The sequence below is a fragment of the Hyperolius riggenbachi genome, chromosome 6, assembly GCF_040937935.1.
Source record: "Hyperolius riggenbachi isolate aHypRig1 chromosome 6, aHypRig1.pri, whole genome shotgun sequence".
NCBI classification, from domain to species: domain Eukaryota; kingdom Metazoa; phylum Chordata; class Amphibia; order Anura; family Hyperoliidae; genus Hyperolius; species Hyperolius riggenbachi.
In genome coordinates this window covers 308486498-308512572 of record NC_090651.1, presented here as the reverse complement: position 1 = coordinate 308512572, position 26075 = coordinate 308486498, and the positions used below count along the sequence as shown (strand labels likewise).

The following is a 26075-nucleotide window of genomic DNA, read 5'->3' as shown; positions in this document are numbered from 1 at the left end:
AAGCACAATCTGACAACCATCATGCCAGACCTGATTATGGACAGGCTGCTTGACCTAGTAGTGCATGTCTGCACATCTCTACAGTGGGGGCAGTGAGGCAGGTTGTCTCGGTACGCATTCTATCCCTAATGCTGGGCATACACGGGTCAATTTTGCCAGTCGATTCTCCCGCTCGATCGTTTCTCCGCTCGATTCCACAGTCAAGAATCTTCCACTCGTTTTTCTAATCTTTTTCCATTCACTTCAGTCCGGAATCGAGCGGCGAAACGATCGGGCGGGAGATTGAACATGTCGAAAATTATCTATCGAGCCATCTTAATGGCTCAAAATCGAGCCGTGTATTCCCAGTATAACCCACGCAGTGCCTGACTTGGTCAGCACCATAGGCATAATGTTATTTTTTAGGTTTTTTAGTGTATTACGAGTGTTGGACCCCAAATTACATGTCCATCCAAGTTGCTATGACTTGGAGAGGGAAAAGTATTTAACGCCTTCCGGAATTTCAGTGGGGGGGGGGGGGGGGAAGTGGACCTCCCACTGCCAAGAATGGAGTAGTGATTGACTGAAAACATCCAATGCGACAGTTGGATTGAGTAGGGGTAGTCTACAACCACATGTGGATTTCGAATAGCGCTCTGCTCCAACTGCATGTCAGGAGAACAACTTCTATGTAGCCTTCACAGATCATCATCATCTAGTGTTGGTGGTATGAATGTGTATGTTGGTCTCTTCAGCAGTTTGTTTAGCTATAGATGAGCAGATTGTGCTTCCCATCTGATCACCCTTGAAGTTTGTTCCCTCTGATTCATAATATGTGCTACACCTGGCTCCAGAAATATAAGACGAAAGGCTGAAAATACAGAAGCCTAGATAAAGAATGATCAAGGGAAAGGTAGTCAAGGGATTTATGGGAAAATGGAGGGGAGGAGTTTGGAGTTTTACATACCAGGCAGAATTACATGTAAAAGTGGACCTAAACTTTTGCACTATACAGAAGGAAACATATAGAAATGTACCCTGTATGTACAGACTACCCAGCAAGCTTATGGTGGAGCAGAACTCATTGGAGTGTGTAAGGGGCGTGAACATGAGATGTCTCCCACGATGCATTACTGCTGAATATGGAAATGATCCTTTGTTGTCCCTGTAAGCTAGCAACACCTAAACAACTGCTGGAATGCAATGATTTACCCTGTATGTACTTAGAGTTTAGCCAGTCTAAGTCACCCTCATCTGTGACTAAACACAAGTTGTAATTTTATCCCTTAACTGACTGCTATGGCAGATAGCTCATTTGTAAACACAGGATGTTAACAATATGTCTTCTTCCATGAAAGCAGGAAGTTGACAAACTGCAGATTTTTTTGCAGGATTTGTATCAGCTATAACAATGAAATGTAGGTTATTGTGCTGTTGCTTATTTTTTAAAGCTGAGATGAAGTTCTGAGTTCAGGTCTGCTTTAATGGAGAAGGGTTAGGGTTAGACTTTAGGAAAGGCTTAAAGTGAACCAGAGACGAAGCACCCTCATGTATTTTACCATATATATCAGTGGGAACATTAGAGAAAACACCTACCCTGCTCTATGTTACATTCTTCACTGCTCAGCCTGCTTCTTATCAGCCCTGATAAAAACCCTGACTGAGCATTCAGTCTGGCTTTGCTCAGGAATAGCTGAGTCATTATAGCAGAGCCAGAAAGGCTTGGGCTTGAAAAGACATCAGAGAAGACAGACTTGGCTATAATGATTCCTGAGCAAAGCCAGAATACATGATGGTGCTTCGTCTCTGGTTCACTTTAAAGTTGGAGGGAAAGTTAATGTTAAGTAGAAGAGCATAATTTGGCCATAGCCAGATGATGGAGCTGACATTGCAAATTGTGAAAGAAAGAGTATTGCAAAACAGATAGTAGAATATCGCTAACAGCTGGTTACCGATCCTTTAGTGATCTTCACATCTGTGTTAAGTCTACTGGCAAAAATGAGCTATGACGAGAAAAGTGACCATAAAAACCACTGTGATTATATGAATTTAGATCATCTAGATGGTGTAAAATGTATTTGAAGTATTTTTAAGGAGTGCTACACACGTCAAATTCAGCCCAGGATGTTGTATTTTTGCCTGAGGAAGCGGGCTTGAGACCCGTGAAACGCGTTGCATATTTTTGGCGTAAGAATTACAACTTTTGATCATATAGAATCGTTGTGTTTGTCCAGGGGAGGTAAGTCCACCTTTACCCCCATCTTATTTTGTTTTAAATGATATTTTAGCCTGTTGGCGCTTCTGTTACTTCTGTAGGATATTGTGATCCACCTGGTGGATGGGTGTGCACACCCTTGTTTCCTTCTACGGAGAGCGACTTCTTAACCTGAGTGGGGACAGGTCTAATATCCCCTCATGTGCATATACTGGTTGCCTGTATACCTTGGCAACCCACATTTGTGAGTATATTTCAATTTGCTGCTACAATTTATCCTCCATCATCAATAATACACTATTGGGGGGCTCTCGATTTTGTTTTTCTTGTTTTCCAGATGTGTACCTAGGTTCTGTTGCTATGCAGGGGAACAGAGGGCCAACTGAGCACCATGAGGGATGAGTGGGTGGGGAGAACAATGTCCTTGGCTAGTGTTGGGCCAAGTTGAACCAATGGGCTGATTGCTGGCCGGGGCATCTGGGGCCGCTGTACACATGCTAGATTCTCATCAGAGGCGGTCATCATCATCCACCTCGGCCAAGTTTCATCTAGCATGTACAAGGCTTGGGACCTAGCCAGCAGACTCTCTTTTGTTAGCTCTGCAAATAATCTGTAGATAGGACCACCATCCCATAGAACTATTGTGGGCCTCATACAGGTTACATTTCAGGGCTCCTGTTGTGCCCACTATGCAATTTTGGGCTTATCTTGCACTAGATACCTGCCTATGGTGACCTTGCTGGTGGTGGTAGGTGCTTATCAACATACCATTTCCTGTATGGTCAGCTGGAGAGAAGGCAGGGAGTTTATTTGCGCACGATTTCATTCACATTGAAGCAATTGTGACTGTTAATCAGTAACCTGGCTTGAAAAAATACCTTATCAAAATTAATTTTCCTAAACAAGTTGGAAGTCATTTTCCACCAGCACTGCTGATTTTGGTGGCTTATCTGGGTTTGTTATGAGCTAGATTCAAGTGACAGGCAGCCTATTGGGCCAATGAAAGTGCAGGGATCACATCCCAGAAAGCCACTGGACCCGACAGCACTACAGCGCGTGCAGAGATTTTAACTGTTCATGAATTAACCCCCTATGTGTCTTCCTGTTTGAGGGGGTCTGCCTGCTGTCCCTGGGCCTTTGTTGTTTGATGCCAAAGAAGTCTGGCTGCTGCCATTTGCTGTTTGTGGGTGGGGGGAATGTTGTTTAACTACGTTTAGGGTCACTTTGCCTGTGTTTTGGGAGAATACATGGGTCCACTGTCTTTGTGTTACACTATTACATTATAGTTAGCTTCACCCACATCCTGTCATGACCACACTCCACATGCGCACTCCTGGTCTGACCCCCTGGTCAAACTTGAGAACCCCATGTGGCCCTCAAGTCAAAAAATGTGCCCATCCCTGCATTAGAGGCACCATAGAAGTCTCTGCAGAAATCATACTGAAACAAATTAAACCAAGTCCACAAACTCTTGCATGGTGTGCTATAACAGTGTTTCTCAACATTTTATAAGTGTGTACCCCTTTTAAAACCCTGTACTCACCAAGTACCCCCTAGCATAGTAAACATGATCACAAGTACCCCTTGACAAATATATATTTAATCGTAGTACATGATAATTGGTTCTAAACAATGTGCAAGCATTTATTATTGCTTTTAATTAGCTAAAATACTAATTTGATGTTGTTTAAATAAGAATTATAATTTTCTAAATCTCTAAATTTGTTATTCTTGGTTAAGTATATCAAGCCCGAGTACCCCCTGGACCCATCAGAAGTACCCCCTGGGGTACGCGTACCGCATGTTGAGAACCTAGGTGCTATAAAACAGTGGGCCTGCCTCTCTGCCTACCAGGAAGCAGTCTCATGATCAATGAATTCAGTGCTCAGTACCAACCAATCAATAGTCAGTGCAGAACTGACCGATGTTTACCAGAACTTCTGATCGATATGTACACAGTGCAACATGCACAAAACAGTTTGATGTTTACCAGAACACCCAATCACAAAACAGCTGTTGTTTATCAATCAGTTCAGATCGATCTCATTTCAAAGATCATAATTAAATATTGTCTTCTGTGGAGGACCATCTCTAAAGGTGCCCACTAACGGTCCAGATATAAAATGTCATAATACATACATCGATTGTTTAACCGTTAACAAACCAGTCTGTACTTCCTATCCATCACAACTGATTATAAAAAAAGTTTTTCTGATCAACTAAATTGTCACCATAAGAATTGTTCACAGTCAACTTGGGACATCAATGAAGTTTATTTTCTGTCAATCTGATAGCATTTATGTGATCGCTTGGGCGTTTCTTAGATGAAAATTATCTTGATTGTGGGCATCTTTAGGCAGCTTGTACCAGACTATTGGTGTCAGAACACAGATTAATCAAAATGATGATTGATCTGAATAATTTAATAGCTCTTACCGGCAGAAATGAAATTAGGAAAACAGAAAATTTCAAATCTCCTTTGATATTTTTACCAATTGGCAATACCAAAACATTTAGATTGAAACTGCAAAGATTGATGGCGACTGGTGCTGCTCTTTAGATCTTTTTTTTTTCTTATGCTAGGTACACACTATACAATTTTTTGGCAGATTTACCTGCCAGATCGATTTTTTCCAACATGTCCGATCTGAATTTTTTTCCGATCAATTTCTGTTCACTTCTATGGAAATCGTTCAGAAAATCGATATGACAGAAAATTGTATCGTATGTACCTAGTCTTAGTCATGATTCAATCCTAAGATCACTGATACACTGTCGCAATTTTATTGAAGAAATAACATTATCACCAAATAGCGCTATTGCTAGATAAAGACTCACACTTTTGTGTACAGAAAACAAACAAAAAGTTTTTTCCAGTGGAAAAAAAAAATCAAGCACAACAAATATGATTCTGTTTTAATAGGTATGCAAAAGTTCCCTTGTTGGGCATATAGGTCTAATATACCTAGTGTGAGTATGTCGTTTTAGGCAGGGTTCACACTTGGCATGCGAAAATGTGTTTGCAGCCCATCTAATTAAACTCAATGGAGAGTTGTACCTCTGCATGCAAATGTGAATCTTAATGCAAAAAAAAGTTCAGCTTTCGCAATAATAAGTGTGAACCCTGCCTAGGCCTGGAACGCACTAGCAGCGCTTTCTAAGTGCTAGTGATTTGTAAAGCTCTTGCTAATGTAATTTTACAAATCACATTCCTGAAGTGGGATAACACTCATAGGGCCTGATTCACAAAGCGGTGCAAACTGTTAGCACGCTGGTGATATGCCCCTTATCATGCCTAAACTCAGTTTAGGCATGATAAGTTTAGACGTGATAAGTTTAGGCGTGATAATTTTAGGCATGATAAGTTTAGGCATGATAACTATAGCACCAACTGGGTTAGCACTGCAGTGCACAGCTGATCAAAAGTTTTGCGCCAGCACAGTCTGGTGCGCGAAACGTCGCATAGAGTTTAATGGCGCTGATTTGCGCGCGGGACTTTGCGATCTAAATGTATCTAAACTTATCATGCCTAAACTTATCATGCCTAAACTGAGTTTAGGCATGATAAAATCGTTATCATGCCTAAAGTCTTTAACTGGGTTATCACCGCTTTGTGAATCGAGCCCATAGCGTTACATTAGCAAGAGCTGTTTAAATCGCAAGCGCTCAGAAAAGGCTTAGAAAAGCGCTGCTGTTTAGGGCTCTTTTCCACTAGCAATCGCAAAAATTAAAAAATGCAAGTAATTGCGAATTTTGTTTTTATACATTTTTTGTTTGCATTTATCTTTTAACAAAATAGCACAATCATGGGTAAAACCGCTACCAAAAAGCGATTTACAGAAAATCGAATCGCGATAGTGGAAAATGCTCTTCACGATTCCTATCTTAAAGTAGCAAACCTAGCGAATCAAATCGCTCTCAGTGAAAAAGGTCCCTTATGTTGTATTCCTCTGTGTACAAATTCAAAAAAGGAAAATCCCCTTGACCGTAGTAAGTTGTTATTATTGCTTTATAAAGCGCCAACATATTCTGTGGCGCTGTACAGAACAAGAAACAAACATGCGGTACAAAATACAGACAATGGTAAACACAAAATATTGGCATTGGTGCTTAATACAGAATTGGTAGACTTAGTAATTACAGTGATAAAAAGTAACATGATCAAAATGTGTAGCAAATTCCAAGACACAGAAGGGTGGGAGAGAGTTGACTCACTGCTAATTGCCTGGTAGCAACAGTGCTCAGTGGCAAACTACAGAATGTTGGAGTGGATGAAACAAAGACAATGTGACCGGTCTATAGCATTTGCTTACAATCTGCTGTTCCCAAACAGAAAAAGATCCTCATTCACACACAGCACCTTCATGTACACTGTAACTACACATTAGTGTACTCACCACTCTCAGCCACTTGTTATGTTGCTGTCTTGTAGTCTGGAATTCTGTTATCAAGTGTTTGGATGGAAAGCAGACAAAAGTATTAAAGCCCCCTCCTCTATTTGGCCAGCCCTCTAACAAGTGGAAGGGGAAAGGACACGCCCTCCCCAACAACAAGAGAAAGAGGTGAGCAGAAAAGGGACTGGAAGTGGGAGTCAGACTCAGAACAAATCTGTCTTATTCATCTTTGCATTAGCAGCCAGCCCTGCAATGCCCACACCAGATAGGTATTCCTGAGATACTTGGCAGGCACACAATGTAATTTCTCTGGCTGTATGACCACACTGCGCTCCAGGGCAGGAGACAACTCTATTGCAAAAGACGTTTTCATACGTAATGTAAGAAAGCATAATAGAGGGTCTGTTTATAAGGATCGTCAGTTTACTCTCTTCACACTTGGGGTACCCTTATCAAAAGCAGTACCAGAGAAACTGCTGCAAGCCGTTTGTGAAAGTGAACCAGATTCCCAAGAAAAGATACTGATTGGTTGCGCTGAACTACTACTAAGTTTTCTTGCATTGGTTTTGATAAGTCTGCATAATACAGCAAAGTCCCTGGTGTCCCGCACTGGCGGGGATCGCCTGGTGCCAGATACATGTGCTTTGGGGTTGCTTGAGCAACCGGCAGAAAAAACACAAACCCTCCCCCCTGTGCTTAAAGGACCACTATTGCGAAAAAGTAGGCAGTTAAAATCAGACAGAACAAACAGGTTTTGGGGCAGTCCATCTCTTCACGGGGGATTTTTTAGGGTTTTCTTTGTTGTCAACAGGATTTCCTGAACAGCAGTTGCTAAGTCTAAGGGCTGGTTCACACGGACGCTTGGCAGCATTTACCCCCAAGCGTTCGAGACTCGTCCCATTCAAGTGAATGGGAGCATTTAGCATCGCACGATTACCGGCGATTGCTCAAATGTTGCATTCATCAGCTTCATGTCATCGGCTTCATGTCATCGGCTTCATGTCATCGGCTTCCCATCGCATCGGCATATCTCATCCCTGCAAGGGACGAGATACGCCGATGCGACAGGAAGCCGATGTCGCCGTACCACTGCCCCCATGCGAGACGTCACAGGATGATGCTGCTTCCCAGCCGGCCCAATGCCGCCCGCCGTCTGTGTGAACCAGCCCTAACTGACAAAGTAGTGTGCAAGTGATTACCGATGATTGTGCAAGCGTTGCACTGCTTCATGTCCCCTTGCAGGGACGATAAACAATGACGCGACAAGAAGCCGATGCTCTCAATCAACTTCTAGGACAAATCCTGAATGATAGCAACCCATTCTTTCATAATCACTTCTTTGAGTTTCTCAGAATTAGTTGGTTTTTGTTTGTTCACCTGCCTCTTGAGGAATGACCACAAGTTCTCAATGGGATTAAGATCTGGGGAGTTTGCAGGCCATTGGTCCCCGAGCCACTTAGTTATCACTTTTGCCTTATGACACGGTGCTCCATTGTGCTGGAAAATGCATTGTTCTTCACCAAACTGTTGTTGGATTGTTGGAAGAAGTTGCTGTTGAAGGGTGTTTTGGTACCAGTCTTTATTCTTGGCTGTATTTTTTGGCAAAAGTGTGAGTGAGCCCACTCCCTTGTATAAGAAGCAACTCCACACATGAATGGTCTCAGGATGCTTTACTGTTGACATGACACAGGACTGATGGTAGCGGTCACCTTTTCTTCTCCTGACAAGCCTTTTCCCAGATGCCCCAAACAATCGGAAAGGGGCTTCATCTGAGAATATGACTTTGCCCCAGTCCTCAGCAGTCCATTCCCCATACGTTCTGCAGAAGAGCAATCTGACCCGGATGTTTTTTTGGGAGAGAAGTGGCTTCTTTGCTGCCCTTCTTGACACCAGGCCATCGTCCAAAAGTCTTCGCCTCTCTGTGTGTGCAGATGCGCTCACACCTGCCTGCTGCCATTCCTGAGCAACCTCTGCACTGGTTGCACTCCATTCCCGCAGCTGAATCCTCTTTAGGAGACAATCCTGGTGCTTGCTGGACTTTCTTGGATGCCCCAAAGCCATCTTAACAAGAACTGAACCTCTATCCTTGAAGTTCTTGATGATCCTATAAATTGTTGATTTAGGTGCAATCTTAGTAGCCACAATATCCTTGCCTGTGAAGCCATTTTTATGCTACGCAATGATGGGTGCATGCGTTTCTTTGCTGGTCACCATGGTTAACAATGGAAGATCAATGATTTCAAGCATCACCCTCCTTTTAACATGTCAAGTCTGCCATTCTAACCCAATCAGCCTGACATATTGATCCCCAGCCTTGTGCTCACCAACATTCTCACCTGACTTAACAAGATGATTACTGAAATGATCTCAGCAGTTCCTTTAATGACAGCAATGAAATGCAGTGGAAATGTTTTTTTGGGATTCAGTTAATTTTCATGGCAAAGAAGGACTATGCAATTCATCTGAACACTCTTCATAACATTCTGGAGTATATGCAAACTGCTATTATAAAAACGTAAGCACCAACTTTTCTAATTTCCAATATTTTTCGCAGTCTCAAAACTCGGAACGGAACTTGTTTGTAAGTAGGGGACCGTTTGCATGTTTTATACAGATTCACAGAATGGTGATGCTGGAGATTGTGCACTGCGATTCAGCTCTGTTGGTTTATAACTGCTGCGATTTACCTACATATTAGGGACGAGTCTGGAATTCTGGACAATGGTTTTAGCAGCAGTTACATAAAGGTCACCTCATGTCCGCACCAAAGCTGAGTTCATGGCTGGATAGTGTACTGATTAAGGGCACTGCCTTTGACATGGGAGACCAGGGTTCAAATCCTGGCTAGGGTCTGTACCTATTCAGTAAGGAGTTCAAGGCAAGACTCCCTAACACTGCAGGGTGGCCTCTTGAGCGCGTCCCAGTGGCTGCAGCTCTTGAGCGCTTTGAGTCCGACAGGAGAAAAGCGCTATACAAATGTTTGGATTATTATGGATTATATATGTGTCCACCTTTTCTAACTTTTCTGAGGCTTTTGATAAGTCTTTGTTTTCAGGTTTTTTTATTTTTATATTTATTTTATTCTATTTTTTCTGCCGAAGTCTTAAATTAAAGTAGTCTGAAAGTCAACATTTCTACTTTGTTCTAAAAGATTCCTCACAGTTTTAGCTACTAACCCAGAAAAAAAATGTAGCAGAACATCACTGAAATGTTTAAAGAGAACCCGAGGTGGGTTTGAAGAATATTATCTGCATACAGAGGCAGGATCTGCCTATACAGCCCAGCCTCTGTTGCTATCCCAAACCCCCCTAAGGTCCCCCTGCACTCTGCAATCCCTCCATAAATCACAGCCACGCTGCTGACAAACAGCTTGTCAGAGCTGGCTGTGTTTATATTTATAGTGTCAGTCTGCTGCTCTCCCCGCCTCCTGCAGAACTCCAGTCCCCGCCTGCATCCCTTCCCTCCCTGCTGATTGGAGGGAAGGGACGGGGGCAGGGACCGGAGCTATGCAGGAGGCGGGGGAGCAGCTGAGACTGACACTACAGATGTAAACACAGCCTCACAGCACGGCTGTGATTTATGAGGGATTGCAGAGTGCAGGGGGACCTTAGTGGGGTTTGGAATAGCAACAGAGGCTGGGCTGTATAGGCAGATCCAGCCTCTGTATGCAGATAACATTCTTTAAACACCCCTCGGGTTCTCTTTAAACACAGCACTTTGTCCTGCTATGCAAAGGCTATTCAGCTTCAAATCCGCATCCAGACTGGAGATAACAATCTTTGTTTACATTCCAATGTTGTAACATTATGTCTAATGCTGGGGATACACGGTACATTTCTGTACCGTGTATCGAGCAGCTGATCCGGCCAGCTGATAATATTCAGCTGGTCCGATCACGCTGCTCGACCACCGCCCGCTGGATCTCCGCCGGCGGACAATGGCAGGGAATTGAGCAGCTGATAAGGAGCGCCAGCGGGGACGAGCAGTAATCGATCCGTGCGGACGAGCGGGGATGCGGCGGGGGTCAATCTGGCGGCTAGCCGGATCGACCCATGTATTCCCAGCATAACAAGTTAAAAACACTCTGAGAATCTGTCTATGCTTCAGGCTTTCACACAATTCAGAACAGCTCACTAGAAGAATTTAATATATAATAAAAATCAGTTGGAATAAAATGCAATGGCAGCTTTCAAGGAAAGAGAAACTACACTTTTTGTAATTTGTAGACCGACAATATTACTTGTGCACAAAAACAAATATGATAACTATATGGGTAATAAAAAGTAGGAAAATACATTTTTATTGAATGTTATCATAGCCGGCCTTTGACCTGTGCGACCAGAGCGGTCGCTCAGGGTACCGGCTTCTAAGGGGGCTCCTAATAGCTGGTTACCTATACGGAGGGCACCTACACCTGATTTCCTATACTGGGGGCACCTATAGCTGGCTACCTTTACTGAGGGCACCAACACATGGCTACCTATACTGGAGGCAGCTACGCCTGGCTACCTATGGGGGCTATGAAGACCTTAAACTGATTTCCTATATTGGGGGCACCTATGCTTAGCAACCTATATTGAGGGCACCTACACATGAGATCGGGGGCGTTTTTTGGTGGGGGGCGCACTGCGGCTATAACGCGTGGTGCAAATTGTCGGTGCTGTGCTATCATTCTAAATGGGGGAAGGCGGGGGCGACTAACTGTCCCACTGATTGTTTTTAATAATATTCCTGAAAGGTTCTAGCCTTCATTTTAAGTATATTCAGGATAATGCACTCTTTCCATACATTCGTGGTTATTAATAGTATTTTTCCTATTATACATATGTGACGTTGCACAGAGATCTGAGCATTTGGCGTGATGTGTTACAACGTCAAAAAGGTTGGGAACCACTGTCCTAATAGATATCTCAGGAGAAAAGGTGAATTGCATATGGGCCTGTGTGTGTGTGTGAGTGAGTGTGTGTGCGCGCATGCGTGAAGAGGATGAAAGGGGGCACAAAAATCAAGTTTCGCTCAGGGCGCTGTGAAACTTAAGGCCGGCCCTGAATGTTATGTCAGAGTTTCTGAACACTTTAAGTTCTATGAATGAACTCATCTGGAACCATTGGTTACTGTCTTTTGGACATCCATTATTTGTAGAGGTCAGCCCTGAATCAACGATCCACCAGTCATTCATTTTAAATGACTATAGACCAGTGTGTTTATGTAGATTAAAAAAAAAGTGAACCTCAGTGAAAAATGAAATACTTTCCTAAGGAGAAGGATGTCTCTGGATCCTACAGGGGCTTCCCACACTGTTCTCTGGACCTCTGTTGCTGCTTGGGATCCTCCAGAACCTTGGAGCCACATTCCTCCTCTGGTGCAGCCGTGCTGAACCTGCGCAAGCATGGCTGTGTCTCTGCAATAGCACAGAGCTGCTTCAGCTCACTATGCAGGCTTGTCTGTACTCGCACCATTACTTTGTCCCTATGTTGCTATCACTTACAATAGGTAGTAAAGTTTCCACAAGTTTTAGACTGGTACTTTTACACATGGTGGATTCTCAGTATTTTCTTCATTCTGTACAAAAGCACTGTCTGAAAGGGTTTTATACAATACAAAGATACCAGAAAGCCTCTCTACTCATTGGCACACTATTTTGGCAGTTGGACTGTCACTGAGCAGCTGTCGTTTCGTAAGTACTTTGGAAAAGGAAGAAAACCCTAAGCATCCCCCATGAAGAGATGGACTAGTCCAAAACCCGCCAGATTAGTCAGATTTTTACTAACTACTGTAAGTGACAGCAAGATAAAAGTAATTTATAGTGCAGCGTACTCTGGGACAAACGTATGTGTTATATGTTCTATGAATATTCTCTCTCAAACGGTTTTTCTTTATGTGTTATATGTATTATAATTTTACAAATAGTGAACCCTTAAAGAGAACCCGAGGTGGGTTTGAAGAATATTATTTGCATACAGAGGCTGGATCTGCCTATACAGCCCAGCCTCTGTTGCTATCCCAAACCCCCCTAAGGTCCCCCTGCACTCTGCAATCCCTCATAAATCACAGCCACGCTGCTGACAAACAGCTTGTCAGAGCTGGCTGTGTTTATCTCTATAGTGTCAGTCTGCTTCTCTCCCCGCCTCCTGCAGAACTCCAGTCCCCGCCTGCATATCTTCCCTCCCTGCTGATTGGAGGGAAGGGACAGGGGCAGGGACCGGAGCTATGCAGGAGGCAGGCGAGCAGCTGAGACTGACACTACAGATGTAAACACAGCCTCACAGCACGGCTGTGATTTATGAGGGATTGCAGAGTGCAGGGGGACCTTAGTGGGGTTTGGGATAGCAACAGAGGCTGGGCTGTATAGGCAGATCCAGCCTCTGTATGCAGATAACATTCTTTAAACACACCTCGGGTTCTCTTTAATGGAGTATAAGTGCAACAAGGTCCTGTTGATCTCAGCACCAGTGATTGGTGTGGGTACCCCTAGGGCTTGGAATCTAAGTGGGCACAGGTGTTCACCAGCGCACCTTGCATGGGATGATGGGCAGGGCCAGTTCTAGACTTTTTGCTGCCTGAGGCAAACTTGTGAGGACACGCCCCCAACCCCCCAATTTGGAACAATCCCACAGCACCCGACAGTTTACTCTGCTTCATTTAGGGCCCGTTTCCACTATAGCGTTGCGGAATCGCCGGCGAATCACCGCAGGCAAATCGCATGCGGGTGCGATTCCGCATGCGTTTTTTGCCGCGATTTCGCATGCGATTTCGCATAGGTAAGGCTGTATGCGAATTTAACCATGTCACTGCCTGTGTAAATTAACATTAATACCTATGCGAAATCGCATGCGAAATCGCTGCAAAAAACGCATGGGGAAAACGCATGCGATTTCCCTATTAAATACATTGCGTGCGATTCGCCTGCATTCCACACGCAGGCGAATTCTGAGGGCCCTACCCTGCAGATTTTTTCTGCACAGAAAAACGTGCGGGGAAACGCACAAGTGGAAACAGTCCCATCCACTTGTACTGACTGTGCGAATCCGCATGCGGGCAACGCATGCGGATTCGCGATAGTGGAAACGGGCCCTTAATCTTCTCACATGACATGTTGCAGCTCAACACAATAGCACACTGGCTGGCTGTGATTCTGTGACAAACAAACTGGTCACCCTCAGCCACTCCATTACGCCTCAGGACGGTACACACAGTAAAAAAATGCTGCCCCTGTAACCTCTGCAAATGATGCAAATGTTTCACCTTGCTTCAGGAGAAAACCGGCCCTGATGATGGGTCGCCAGTCTTGTGCTGGGCATACACGGCTAATTTTTGGCGCTCGATTCTCCTGTTCGATCGTTTCACCGCTCGATTCTGCAGTCGATTCTCTTATCTTATTTCCGCTCTTTTTCTTATCTTTTTCCATTCACTGCTATCAGGAATAGAGCGGCAAAACGATCGAGCGGAAGATCGGACAAGTCGGAAATTATCTAGCGAGCCATCTAAATGGTTCAAAACGAGCCGTGTATGCCCAGCATTAGTGGGCAAAGGACTACTTTGCTGCCTGGTGCCCACCAGGTCACGACCCCTAGGGCTGCCCCACCAGGGATGAGAACAGTAGGGGTGAACTCTGAAGTGAGGGAAGAATAGCAGACTGGTGTGACGGGACAGACTGAGGGCCGACTGCATAAATGTTACCGAACAGCCTGATGAAGGGAGCACTGGTTGGACAAAAGTACAGGTACAACTGGTGATGGGTCCGACTGACAGGGCTCACTGGTGACTGGACTGACTGATGACAGGACTGACACAGGCGCGCATGACGGGAGTCACGAACAGTGTGGAATATGCCTCGGCTGCTCAAAAGACAGAAGCGCTGAGCACTGATTGTCCGGGGTAAAAAATACCCTGCCCATTGCGCCAGTGCTGTAGCCCCGCCCCTCGCACGGCAATGTCTGTTTTCTGGAAGAGCACGCAGTTGCTGCTGCTAGTGAGGATGGTGTCCACACTGTTCCTGGAATCCTGCCGGGGCAGCATCCAGGGAGGCCTTTGTTGGACTCCAGGACTGGTGAGTATAACGCACAGGTCCGCTTTAATAATTGAGGGCATTAGTTTATTTGTTAGTGGCACAGCAATTATCCTAGCAGCTCTCTCATCTCACTTGTGTCCTCATTCCACTATATTTTGCTGGTTGTAGTTTTTCTTTTTACATCAGTCCTCCTCTTCCTCCAGCTATTTCTGAAAACAAACATAATAGAACAAGAGGACACAGGAAAGCATGTTGTAAGACTCTCTGTAGGGTGGGGTATGGAGCCCACGGATATTCACGTACCAATCTCAGTTCGCCTCCCTTCGCTGGAACTCATTAACGACTTCTCTTAATAACTTTGTGTAATTGCGTGCAAGTGTTTTATTTCACAGCAGCTAGCCCACAGCTTTCATCAGTCTCGTGCTGATTAGGCACAGTTGTGTGATTGGTTGCCGTGGGCTACACACTTTTGTTTCCTGATAAGAACAGTCAGTGTAGCAATCCAGAGGTGTTTGTGATAAAGCAATCAAAGATTGGCTTGTAATTCTAAACTGTGTTATAAGAAGTAAGTCCAGATCTCAGATTATTCATTTTCTGCATGTTAGACTGTACGGTCTTGGGCAAAAATATTGGTAAATGTTTTTTTTTAACCGCTTCAGTACCAGCAGTCTCTGGCCCCTTAAAGAGGAACTTCAGCCTAAACAAACATACTGTCATTAAGTTACATTAGTTATGTTAATTAAAATAGATAGGTAATATAATCTCTTACCCAACCTGGTTTAAAAGAACAGGCAAATGTTTGATTTCATGAGGGCAGACATCTTTTTGGTTGAAAGGAGGTGACAGGGAGCACGAGACACAGTTCCAACTGTCCTGTGTGCTGATCACCCCTCCCAGTTGCTAGGCAAGGTGAATAACAACAAAGGAAATCCCATCATGCTTTGCAAAGCATCAGGGAAAAAAAGCCCGGGCAGTTTTCTTTGATGGGTAGAGCTTAGCTTAAAATGCAGCTAAAAATTATGCTTTGGTAAGAAAAACAAAGTTCTGATGCTGTGAAACTGTTAAAAAACACCAAGTCTTTTCAGTTCTGCTGAGTAGATTTTTAGTCCGGAGGTTCACTTTAAGGACCAGTGACTGCTGGTACAAAAAGCGGGTCTTACCGACCTCTTGGAATCACCGCTGTCACCGTTCACACCACTCACCTGTCACTAAAGCCCACTCGCTCTGCCATAACTATGACAGTAGAGCTCTGTGAGCTGGTCAGGAGCCTATTTCATTGGCTCCGGACCCTGTGATCAATGTGAGCCAGTGACCTCTGCGTCCAGTAACTGGTCCGCACATGCAGCACCACACACCTAAGGGCCTTACAGACACTCTGTAAACGCGGCATTTGGTCTGTCAGTATGAAGCGGGCATAACCCTTACAATACCTGATCCACGTATACACACTCTAGACATTTTAAAGCAGAACTTTATTCCACAAATGTAGGAATGTAATGTGATTTCTGCTTCTAAGCGATTAAAACACGACTCTACGTCAACTCCGTAATTTTTGGTGGGACTTTTGCCATGGATCCCCCTCTGGCATGCCACAGTCCAGGTGTTAGGCCCCTTGAAACAACTTTTCCATCACTTTTGTGGCCAGAAACAGTTCCTATAGGTTTTAGAATTCACCTTCCCATTGAAGTATATGGCAGTTCGCCAGTTCGCAAATTTTTACAGAAATTCGCGTTCGAAGTTACAGCTTTAAGTGTAAAGCTGAATACTCACCTCGCAACCCAAGAAGATGGATCCCAGCGACATCACACAACGACGAGTGCTCCCCGATCCATCCTCTTGGCGGTAGGTATAGGGAACGTCACAAACGGCACACGACTGGTGCGAACGAGAGTTTAAGTGATCCTGGTACTTTGTGCGGAAGTCATCCAGGACCTTAATGACCCAATCCGCCGTAATGGTCGTTATCCCCATGCATCGCAAAGCGTCCGCGTAATCGCGTGCCTGTACCCATGTGAGATTGCAGAAACGATCGCCTGACACTCAAAAAATCTAAAGTTGTTGGAAAAATCATGTAGTGGCTACCAGCCTTAAGGGTGAATTTAGTAAACAGACTAATTCTATTTAAAATGATTTAGACATCCTCAAAAATGTGTAGAGTGACTGGTAAGGATCCAGTGAAACATATAGCAGTGATGCTGCAATGTACAGCATAATGAATGATCTCATCTGCAGTGCTGGGTTATCTCCCTTACCACCATGCCTGACATCACCTGATAATGTGAACAAGACAGATCCAGAATTATTTAAGACATATTTTAGGCCTTCTCATGTCTCTGTAGCTCAGGTCTTCAAGTCAGCAAGCTCTTTAGATCCAGCAGTGACATACTTTTAGTGATTAACTAAATGACTCATACTTGGCAACTCTAGGGAAATGATGGACTTGATCAGTCTTTTAATTCCAAAATAAACACCAGTGGCGACTAATCTCTCACTGTACTGCAGGGAGTGAATTCAGCAGGTTTTCTCAGGGTGTTTGGCTTTCCAGGGAAAAACTGCTGCTTTAAAAGGGCTCTTTAGGCAGATATATTCAATATCCTTCATTTTACTTATAACTCTTTAAAAAGTTCTCCGATGTGGCTAGTGTGGTAGTGTAATTATCTGAAATCTTACCTAATGCTGAGTCATTGCATGTTAGCTGGAGCCTGCTGCATGTTTTGGGAAATAATTATTTTCAGCTGTAAAAGAGGGAGGGTAAGCTTCACCCCTTCCCCACCACTGCTACGCATGTCTACATCCCTTAAAACTTTATTTGCGCACCAGGGGCGTAGATATGCGTAATTGTTTATTTACCTTGCCGTTCCCGATCTCCGGGGCGCCCCCATTCGTTTCCATCGCCATCCTGCCTGTCCATGATTGGTGAATGGCAACAGCTGTTCCCAAAGCCTATCACAGTGCCTGTAGTGAATGAAAGCCGGCATCAGCCGGAAGTTGGTATTCATTCACAAAGTGAAAGTAAAGAATGCATACAAAACACTTCCTGTGTACTTTTCGCAGAATTACATATAAAAATAAATTTGTATTAGTTTTTACCCCCTTTTCAACCCTGCCCCATAGTTACCACAATAAAACACTTGTAACAAAGAAATGACATAATTAAAAAAAGAATACATAGTTACCTTTGGGAATTTTTATTATGTATGTCATGTGGATCGGGATTCCCTGTGACGTCACGACGTCGGCGACGTCGATAACGTCACTCCGTTCGTCGCCATGGCGACGGGGGAAGCCCTCAAGGAAATCCCGTTCAGAACGGGATTTTCTTATGGGCAAGCGGCACCGGCGGCGATCGGAGGGGACGGGCGGACGCCCGCGGGGAGGGGGGAAGCATGTAGCTAGCGCTAAGCTAGCTACATGCTTAAAAAAAAAAGTGAGAAAAACCCTTTCGCGGCCGCGCAGCCGCACGATTTATACCGCCAGGGAGGTTAAAAAAAAAAAAAACACTACGGAAAAAATACACCTTTATTTCCAAATGAAATACAGGAAAAAATACACCTTTATTTCCAAATTACCGGTAAATATTATCGTTGTACATTGTACGTAATTTAAATGTTGTGATAATCGGGACAAATGGGCAAATAAAATGTGTGGGCTTTATCTACAATAGCACATTTTGTTTAAGAACTATAATGGCTGAAAACTGGGAAAACAGCGCCAGGGGTTTCATCCTGTTTGTTGTTCGTCCCGATATTGCTCGCCGTTTCCGCCGTGCACCTGATCTAGCAACTCAGCCCTACATCTTGCAGCATGTCCAACCAATACATGCAACGAATTTCAGCTCAAAAATTGGTTGCATCGTCAATTGGGCATGCACTTCGCAGCACTGATTTCGACCCGATTCAATTATAATAATCAAATTGGATGGTCGATCGGCCGCCAAATTGCCTGATGTATGGCCACCTTAAAAGGGATTTTCAGCCTAAACAAACATACTGTCATTAGTTATGTTAATTATATTACCTATCAATTTTAATCTCTTACCCACCCTGTTTTAAAAGAACAGGCAAATGTTTGTGATTTCATGGGGGCAGCCATCTTTTTGCTTGAAAGGAGGTGACAGGGAGCATGAGACACAGTTCCAACTGTCCTGTGTCCTGATGATCCCTCCCAGCTGCGCGCGCTAGGCTTCAAATCTCAAATTCAAAAAAAACAACAACCAAAAAACAAATTTGCACCAAAACAGCAGAAGCAGAACAACAACATCAGGAATCCCATCATGCTTTGTACAGCATCAGTATAAAAATGCCCGGACAGTTTTCTTCTGTGCAGCTAAAAATGAGGCTTGGGTAAGAAAAACAAAGCTCTGATGTTGTGAAACTGTTAAAGAACCGCCAAGCCTTTTCAGTGGTGTTGAGTAGATTTTTAGTCTGGAGGTTCACTTAAAGACCCAGGCAGTCCATAAAAAGTATAGTGTTTTATAAATTGGCTACATCCTCTCAAAACAGTTACAGGAAGGTATGTGGGTTTAGTGTATTTGGACCAGTGAGGTATGTTTGGCCAGGTTGTTAATCAGGTTGTTAATCTGCGCATCCTTTATAGATTTATTTTGGGAAACAATATAATTTCTGTATATACCCTAAGAATTTACTATTAGTGGCTGCAAAACACATTAATATAAGATCAGATCTTCCTATTCAGAAAATTTAGGAAGGCAAAATGAGTCCTGCTTTGGGCACAGAAATGGCCCTGATGGCCTTGGCCATACTCAGAAGCGACATACTTTTTCTCTGCTCAGCAGAGCAGATGTCCTTCTACTTGCGATTTTGTGCGTTTGCGATTGCAGTTTTGGTAAGTCCATCTTTTGCAGTTTTGTTTATCTAAAAAATGCAAGGAAAATCGCATTCATTGCATTTTTCCTGCACTTCACAAATGTAAACGATCAAAAAGCTCAGCAGGCACTGCAATTGCGATTTTCTAAAATCGCACCACTGTGTACAGGGCCCCACGATTTGCATTATTTTCTTGAAGTCTTTCCAATTGAAAAATCACAGCCCAACACGCAGCCAGTTTGTACAGGCCCTCATGCTGTAAAAAATAAGATTTGTACTGCTTTAGGGCCTGTTTCCACTAGCGCGTAAACCGGGGAGAATTTGCAGAGTTTCCCCGCAGGCAAATCGCACAGGGAATCTTTGCCATAGGAAATAATGGCGCCGCCGGCGAAATCACTTGCCATACTAATTCCGACGACATTGCCACCCGTTTCCATGCGGGAGGCAGGGAATCCCATAGCTGTGCATGGCACAGCTATTGGGATTCGTCTGCGTACCCGCAGACTAGGAGGTGCCGCCGCACGGCTTGCAGCCGTGTGCTGCGGCTAGTGGAAACGTAGCCTCAATAGCATTTTTTTTTCAGCCATTGACATCACCCTGCCCTCCTAAAATAGCTTACAGATATAAAATGGCTGGTTAGTGCCACCAAAATCACTGTTAGATTTCTTTTAGGTTTGGAGATATTAAACATTGCAAAAGAAGTCAAATGATCACCCCAGGTTAGGGCTAGGGTTAACTAGAAACATTAATATTTCCATAACTACAAGAGATAGAACTAACCAACCATATTATTATTGCCCCCATCCTCTCTGCCATCTTCAGCAGGTCACTGACAGAGGGCAGAGTCCCTGCGTGCTTCAAGTCCCTGCGTGCATCACTCCTGTTCCTAAGAAACAAGGCATCTCCGACTTCAACAACTACAGGCCTGTGGCCCTGACGTCTGTTATCATGAAATCCCTAGAGAGAGTGGTCTTATCCACCCTCAAGCTATCCACCTTGCCCCTACTAGACCCACTCCAGTTCGCCTACAGGGCAAATAGGTCCACTGATGATGCCCTAAACATCTGTCTTGAATACATCTACAACCATCTAGACAGGAGGGATGCGTATGCCACAGTACTGCTACTAGACTTCAGCTCGGCATTTAACACTAAATGCCCACGCACCCTCCAGAATGTTTTGGCCACACTTGGGGTCCACTCTACCCTACGTCTATGGATCATTGACTTCCTCTCTAACAGATCTCAAGTTGTCAGGCTGGGGGACATCTACTCATGAGAAGTGATAACCAACACAGGGGCACCCCATTGCTGCGTCCTGTCCCCGCTGCTTTTCTCCCTTTGCACAAATGATTGCAGGTCCACGGTAGACTCTGTCAAAGTCATAAAATTTGCGGACGACACCACCATCGTCGGCCTCGTCACCAAGGACAACATCCAGGATTACCAGCAGCAGGTGGAAAGACTATGCCACTGGTGCAAGGAGAACAGCCTGGTGCTCAACACGGCCAAAACCGTCGAACTTATAATTGACTTTAGGAAGTCGGCACCTACCCCCCCACCTCCCATCTACATTGATGGCACCGAGGTGGCCAGAGTGCCCTGCACTCGCCTGCTGGGCACCACCATCTCCAGCGATTTCAGTTGGAGGGTCAACATCACGTCAACCCAACGGAAAGCCCAGCAGAGAGTCTACTTCCTCCACCAACTGCGGAAGTTCGACATGGCGCAGGAGATTCTTCTAACATGCTTTTACACTGCCACCATTGAATCGATCCTCTGCTCCGCCATCTTGGTCTGGTATGTGGGAGCCAGCGACAGGCACAAATTACAGAAGATCATTAGGTCGGCGGAGAGGATCATTGGGAGACCTCTTCCCCCACTTGACCATCTGTATAACACAAGACTGCGAGCCAGGGCACTGAGAATTGCAAGTGACTTCTCTCACCCAGGCCACTGTTTTTTCACCCCACTTCCACTGGGTCGTAGACTTCGGGCCATCCACACCAAGACCACCAGACACAAGAACTCTTTTTTTCCGATGGCCGTCAGCCTCCTGAACTCCCTTAACATTCTACCACCCTCTATCAGTGCCCTACCACCTGCATAGGAGCGGTAGACTTCAGCAGTGTGTTTTTGAAAGATGTATACTGAGCTATTTATATATCTAATGTTGATTGTATATTTGTGTATGCATTTATTGAGCATGAAGTATTACTGTCATTCTAACGTTTTTCCTGCCTATCTTTCTATGTACTGCTCCATTGTGCCAAACCCAATTCCGGGCTTGACCCAGTCATGCTTGGCGAAATAAAATGATTCTGATTCTGATCTATTAGTTGTTGTGGAGCTGCTGGTCTATCTGACTGCAGTAGTGTCTGATTAATACCAGAAACAAGCATGCATCTAATCTTGTCAGATCTGACAATAATGTCAGAAACACCTGATCTGCTGCATGCTTGTTCAGGGACTATGGCTAAAAGCATTAGAGGCAGAGGATCAGCAGGATAGCCAGGAAACTGGTATTGCATAATAGGAAATAAATATGGCAGCCTCCATATCCCTCTCACTTCAGGTGTCTTTTAATGAAATGAAAGTCTATGGACTTTCATACTTTGTGCGATGCTCCGAAAGTGCTCACATCACCACAATCCTGACCAGGGCCGGCCCTAGACTTTTTGCCGCCTGAGGCAAATTTATAAAAAAAAATTGCCGCCGAAGCCCCCCCCCCCCCCGAGCCAGAGGGGTAGTGGGCAGGACGGGGGTATTGGGCCTAGCAGTGGGGAGGGGGGTCGGACCCACCCTCCCTCGCCTGGGTCCCCCGATCTGCGCTCCCCTCCAGCTGTAATAGGAAGCTGCCGATGCCCAATAGTAAGAGGCACGGGCGGGGAGGACTCACCTTATCCGCGTTCCAGCGTGCGCTCCACTGACGTCACTTCCTGCATCGCCGCCCACTGTAATGTAAGTGGACGGCGATGCAGGAAGTGACGTCAGTGGAGCGCACGCTGGAACGCGGATAAGGTGAGTCCTCCCCGCCCGTGCCTCTTACGATTGAGCATCGGCTGCTTCCTATTACAGCTGGAGGGGAGCGCAGATCGGGGAACCCAGGCGAGGGAGGGGGGGGTCCGACCCCCCCTCCCCACCGCAAGGCCCAATATCCCCGTCCTGCTAGCTACCCCTCCGGCTCGGCGGCCGGCCCCCCCGCACCCACGGCCGGGCGGGTGCCGCCCCTAGAAGTTTGCCGCCTGAGGCAAACGTTTCACCCCGCCTCATGAGCAGGCCGGCCCTGATCCTGACGCAAAGTCAACTGCGTGTTACCGCATGATCTGTGCCCACCGCAATGTAAGTCTGGCAACGCAGTAAGTGTAAATGACAAGTGCATTGTGACGTTGGTGCACATGTGCGGACCGGTGTTGTGTCTGATTACCCTGCCTGTGGATTTGTGCTGCCCCGCATGCGCAGTAGGAGACTGTGCGGCCACATTTCCTATAGAATGAAGCTGCTGGAGGTAAAATACTAAATATCTCCGCTCCCACACCTCTTACACTCCCCACATTTTCAGGGTAGGGAGGGGACCCCCCGAACGACCTCTATGCCAAATTGCAGCCCCCGAGCCCCACTGGTTCCCGTGATAGATTTCTCTAATCTATCTCCTGAACCAGCGGGTCTCGGGGGCTGCAATTTGGCATAGAGGTCGTTCGGGGAGTCCCTCCCTACCCTGAAAATTTGGGGAGTGTAAGAGGTGTGGGAGCGGAGATATTTAGTATTTTACCTCCAGCAGCATCATTAACTTCACACTGAGCATGCGTGCTACTCAGTGTGGAAGGGAGCTTCTGGGCAGCGCAATCAGACATTACACCGGCCTGCATCCCGGTGACATACTTCCTGTCTAGCAGAGAGTACGTCACTGAGAAGGGGGCGGGCCTATGCATATTACCCTGTCTGCCGCAGTGTAATGTGAAAGGGGCTGGAGAATTGCAATGTACAAGTGTGAAACCGGCCTGATTGTATTGGAGCCACTTCACAAAGCTTTTTGATGAACATATTATATTGTACATTCTTTTAGCCATTGCACTGGTGGCTATATACTTTCCGCTATATACATTTCCATGCTGATGCTCTGCACCTCTTGATTTGGCAATGACTTTGCAATTACTCATCATGCCATCATACCCAATATATATATATATATATATATATATATATATATATATATACAGTGCTGGTTTTTAATTTTTTTTTTTCAACAACCTGAGTTACTGTGAACATTAAGGGTGAATTGTATTCTGCCACATACTGGGGTTTGCAGGGGGAGAATTTGGGAGTAAGGGTTTAATTAGAGGTTCCAGTAAATAATGATGCTCCATGGAGGAAAGTGGAATCAAATGGATGAAATCCCGACTCGCATTGACAAGTAGGAGGAAGGGGTTAAAAAGACCCCTAATTATACCCTAATAAGGTACTGATTATGGTTCAGCTAGCGGAGTAAGGAAATAATGGTGTAGTTAGGAGATTTTATGAGTTAATTAGGGGATTGTGATATATACTTATTACAGTTATTATTATAACTTAAACAGGTATATTGTTCGGCAGCTACATCCACACCAGAATACAGAATGTTTTTATATGAGAAAAGACAAACTGCAGAATAGGTACGACTGGCTGTTGCCGTTAGCAGTCATTCGGAAACCTCTGAGGCTCGGTTCCCATTACAACGCAATACAGACATTGGGCCCGATCCAATTCACTTTTTCTTCTTTTGGTTAATGCATACGTTGTTTTAACTAAATGCAGAGATATCAAAACTGGCATCACTGGCCAAACTGTGTATAATACTGGCCACACACAGATTTTAAGGCAATAGCTTGATGACAATTCATTTCCTGTACATTCTGTTTAACCACTCCAGTAAAAAAAAGTAAGTAGTAATCTAACAGAACCGACAAGTTTTGGACCATTTCATTTTCTCATGGGGGTTTATCTGGGTTTTTTTTGTTTTCAAAAGCATTTCCAGAACGGCAGTTTAACTGTCAAATAGTAAGATAGCTGCCAGCCTCCCTAATCACTTGCACACTATTTTGTCATTTGAAAAAAAAACAAAAACCCTGAGATCTCCCCATGAGGAGATGGACTAGTTCAAAACCTGTCAGTTCTAACAGCTTACTTTTCCGCTGGAGTGGTCCTTTAAATTAGCAAAGTTTTGGCCTTTCCAGTTTTATTAAAAACATGTGCGGTTCTTGACTTTTGCTCAAGCGCTAACTCAGTAAAGGATCAAGCCTTTAAAGTGTTGCTATCATCAGAATCCTTTATTTCGCCAAGCATGACAGGATCATGCCAGGAATGGGGTTTGGCACATATAGAGCACAGCATCTACAGGGACATGACAATAGTGCAAAATACAAGAGACATACATGAAAGAATTTAACGAGATACTACAGATAGTGATGACAGTCTATGAGGACTGAGCCTCATGAGGACACTGGCTGGACCATAAGAGCACCCCGTGCCATAAGTTCCAAGCAGACAAGGCCAAGTCTGTTAACCTAAGAAGGAGGGGATGGAGGTGGAACATGGGTGGAGTTCAGGAGGTTGACAGCAGAAGGGAAAAAAGAGTTCCTGTGGCTCATGGTCCTTGTGGGGATGACCCGGAATCTACGCCCAGAACGTAGGCGACTGAAGTAGCAATGTCTAGGATGAAAGGGGTCCTTGGCTATGTTCAGTGCTCTAGTGCGCAGTCTTGAGTTGTAGAGTAGGTCGAGTGGAGGGAGAGGTTTCCCAATGATTCTCTCTGCTGATCTAATGACCCTCTGGAGTTTTTGTCTGTCGCTGACGGAGGCACCAGTGTACCAGGCCAGGATGGAAGAGAAGAGGATAGATTCTGTTGTGGCAGAGTAGAATCTTGTGAGAACCTGATGGGGCATGCCGAACTTTTTCAGCTGGCGGAGGAAGAAGAGTATTTTCTGGGCCTTCGCCAGGGTGGAGTTGGTGTTAGCCTTCCATCTCAGGTCGTTCGAGATGGTGGTGCCCAGGAGGCAGACACAGGGTACTATCGCCACTTCAGTTCCATCAGTGTGGATTGGTTGTAGCGAGGGGGCATGCTTCCTGAAATCGATAATCATCTCTACAGTTTTTACTGCGTTAAGGACCTGCCTGTTCTCCCTGCACCAGTGACAGATTCTATCCACCTGCTGACAATAGGCACTTTCGTCGTTATTGGTGACAAGGCCAACAATGGTGGTGTCATCTGCAAATTTAATAACCTTGACAGGATCCGCTGTGGATCTGCAGTTGTTTGTTTTGAATGGAGAACAGCATTGGAGACAGGACACAGCCTTGTGGGGCCCCCATGTTAGTGGACCGTGGTTGAGAGGAGATGTCTCTTAGCTTTGACAGATTGTGACCTGTTGAATAGGAAGTCTGTAATCCAAAGGCGTAGGGTGAAATGGACCCCGAGTGCTGCAAGACCCTCCTGAAGCGTGCGTGGACAGATGGTGTTAAAGGCCAAACTAAAGTCCAGGAGGAGGATTCTGGCATACGAGTCTGGTATATCCAAGTGATCACTGATGAGCTCGAGGCAGGTATTGAAGGCATCATCGGTAGACCCGTTTGCTCTGTACGCAAACTGGAATGGGCCAAGAAGGGGCATAGTGG

At 45.1% G+C, this 26075-nt stretch overlaps 1 protein-coding gene across 4 annotated transcripts in view; it reads right to left on the bottom strand.

Moving 5' to 3' along the window:
• LOC137521684 (G-protein coupled receptor family C group 5 member C-like) overlaps nt 1-26075 on the bottom strand; it is a 152533-nt gene that overhangs the window by 78804 nt on the left and 47654 nt on the right. The window contains exon 2 of one of the 4 annotated variants that reach the window (XM_068241299.1): nt 17450-17554. The exons of 2 other annotated variants lie outside the window; for them this stretch is intronic. In XM_068241299.1, the coding sequence (XP_068097400.1) occupies nt 17450-17497 (48 nt within the window). In that variant the 5' untranslated portion in view covers nt 17498-17554. Of the gene's footprint in view, nt 1-6591; nt 6699-17449; nt 17555-26075 lie in introns of those variants that run through there. One more of the 4 variants, XM_068241300.1, reaches the window with a different exon arrangement.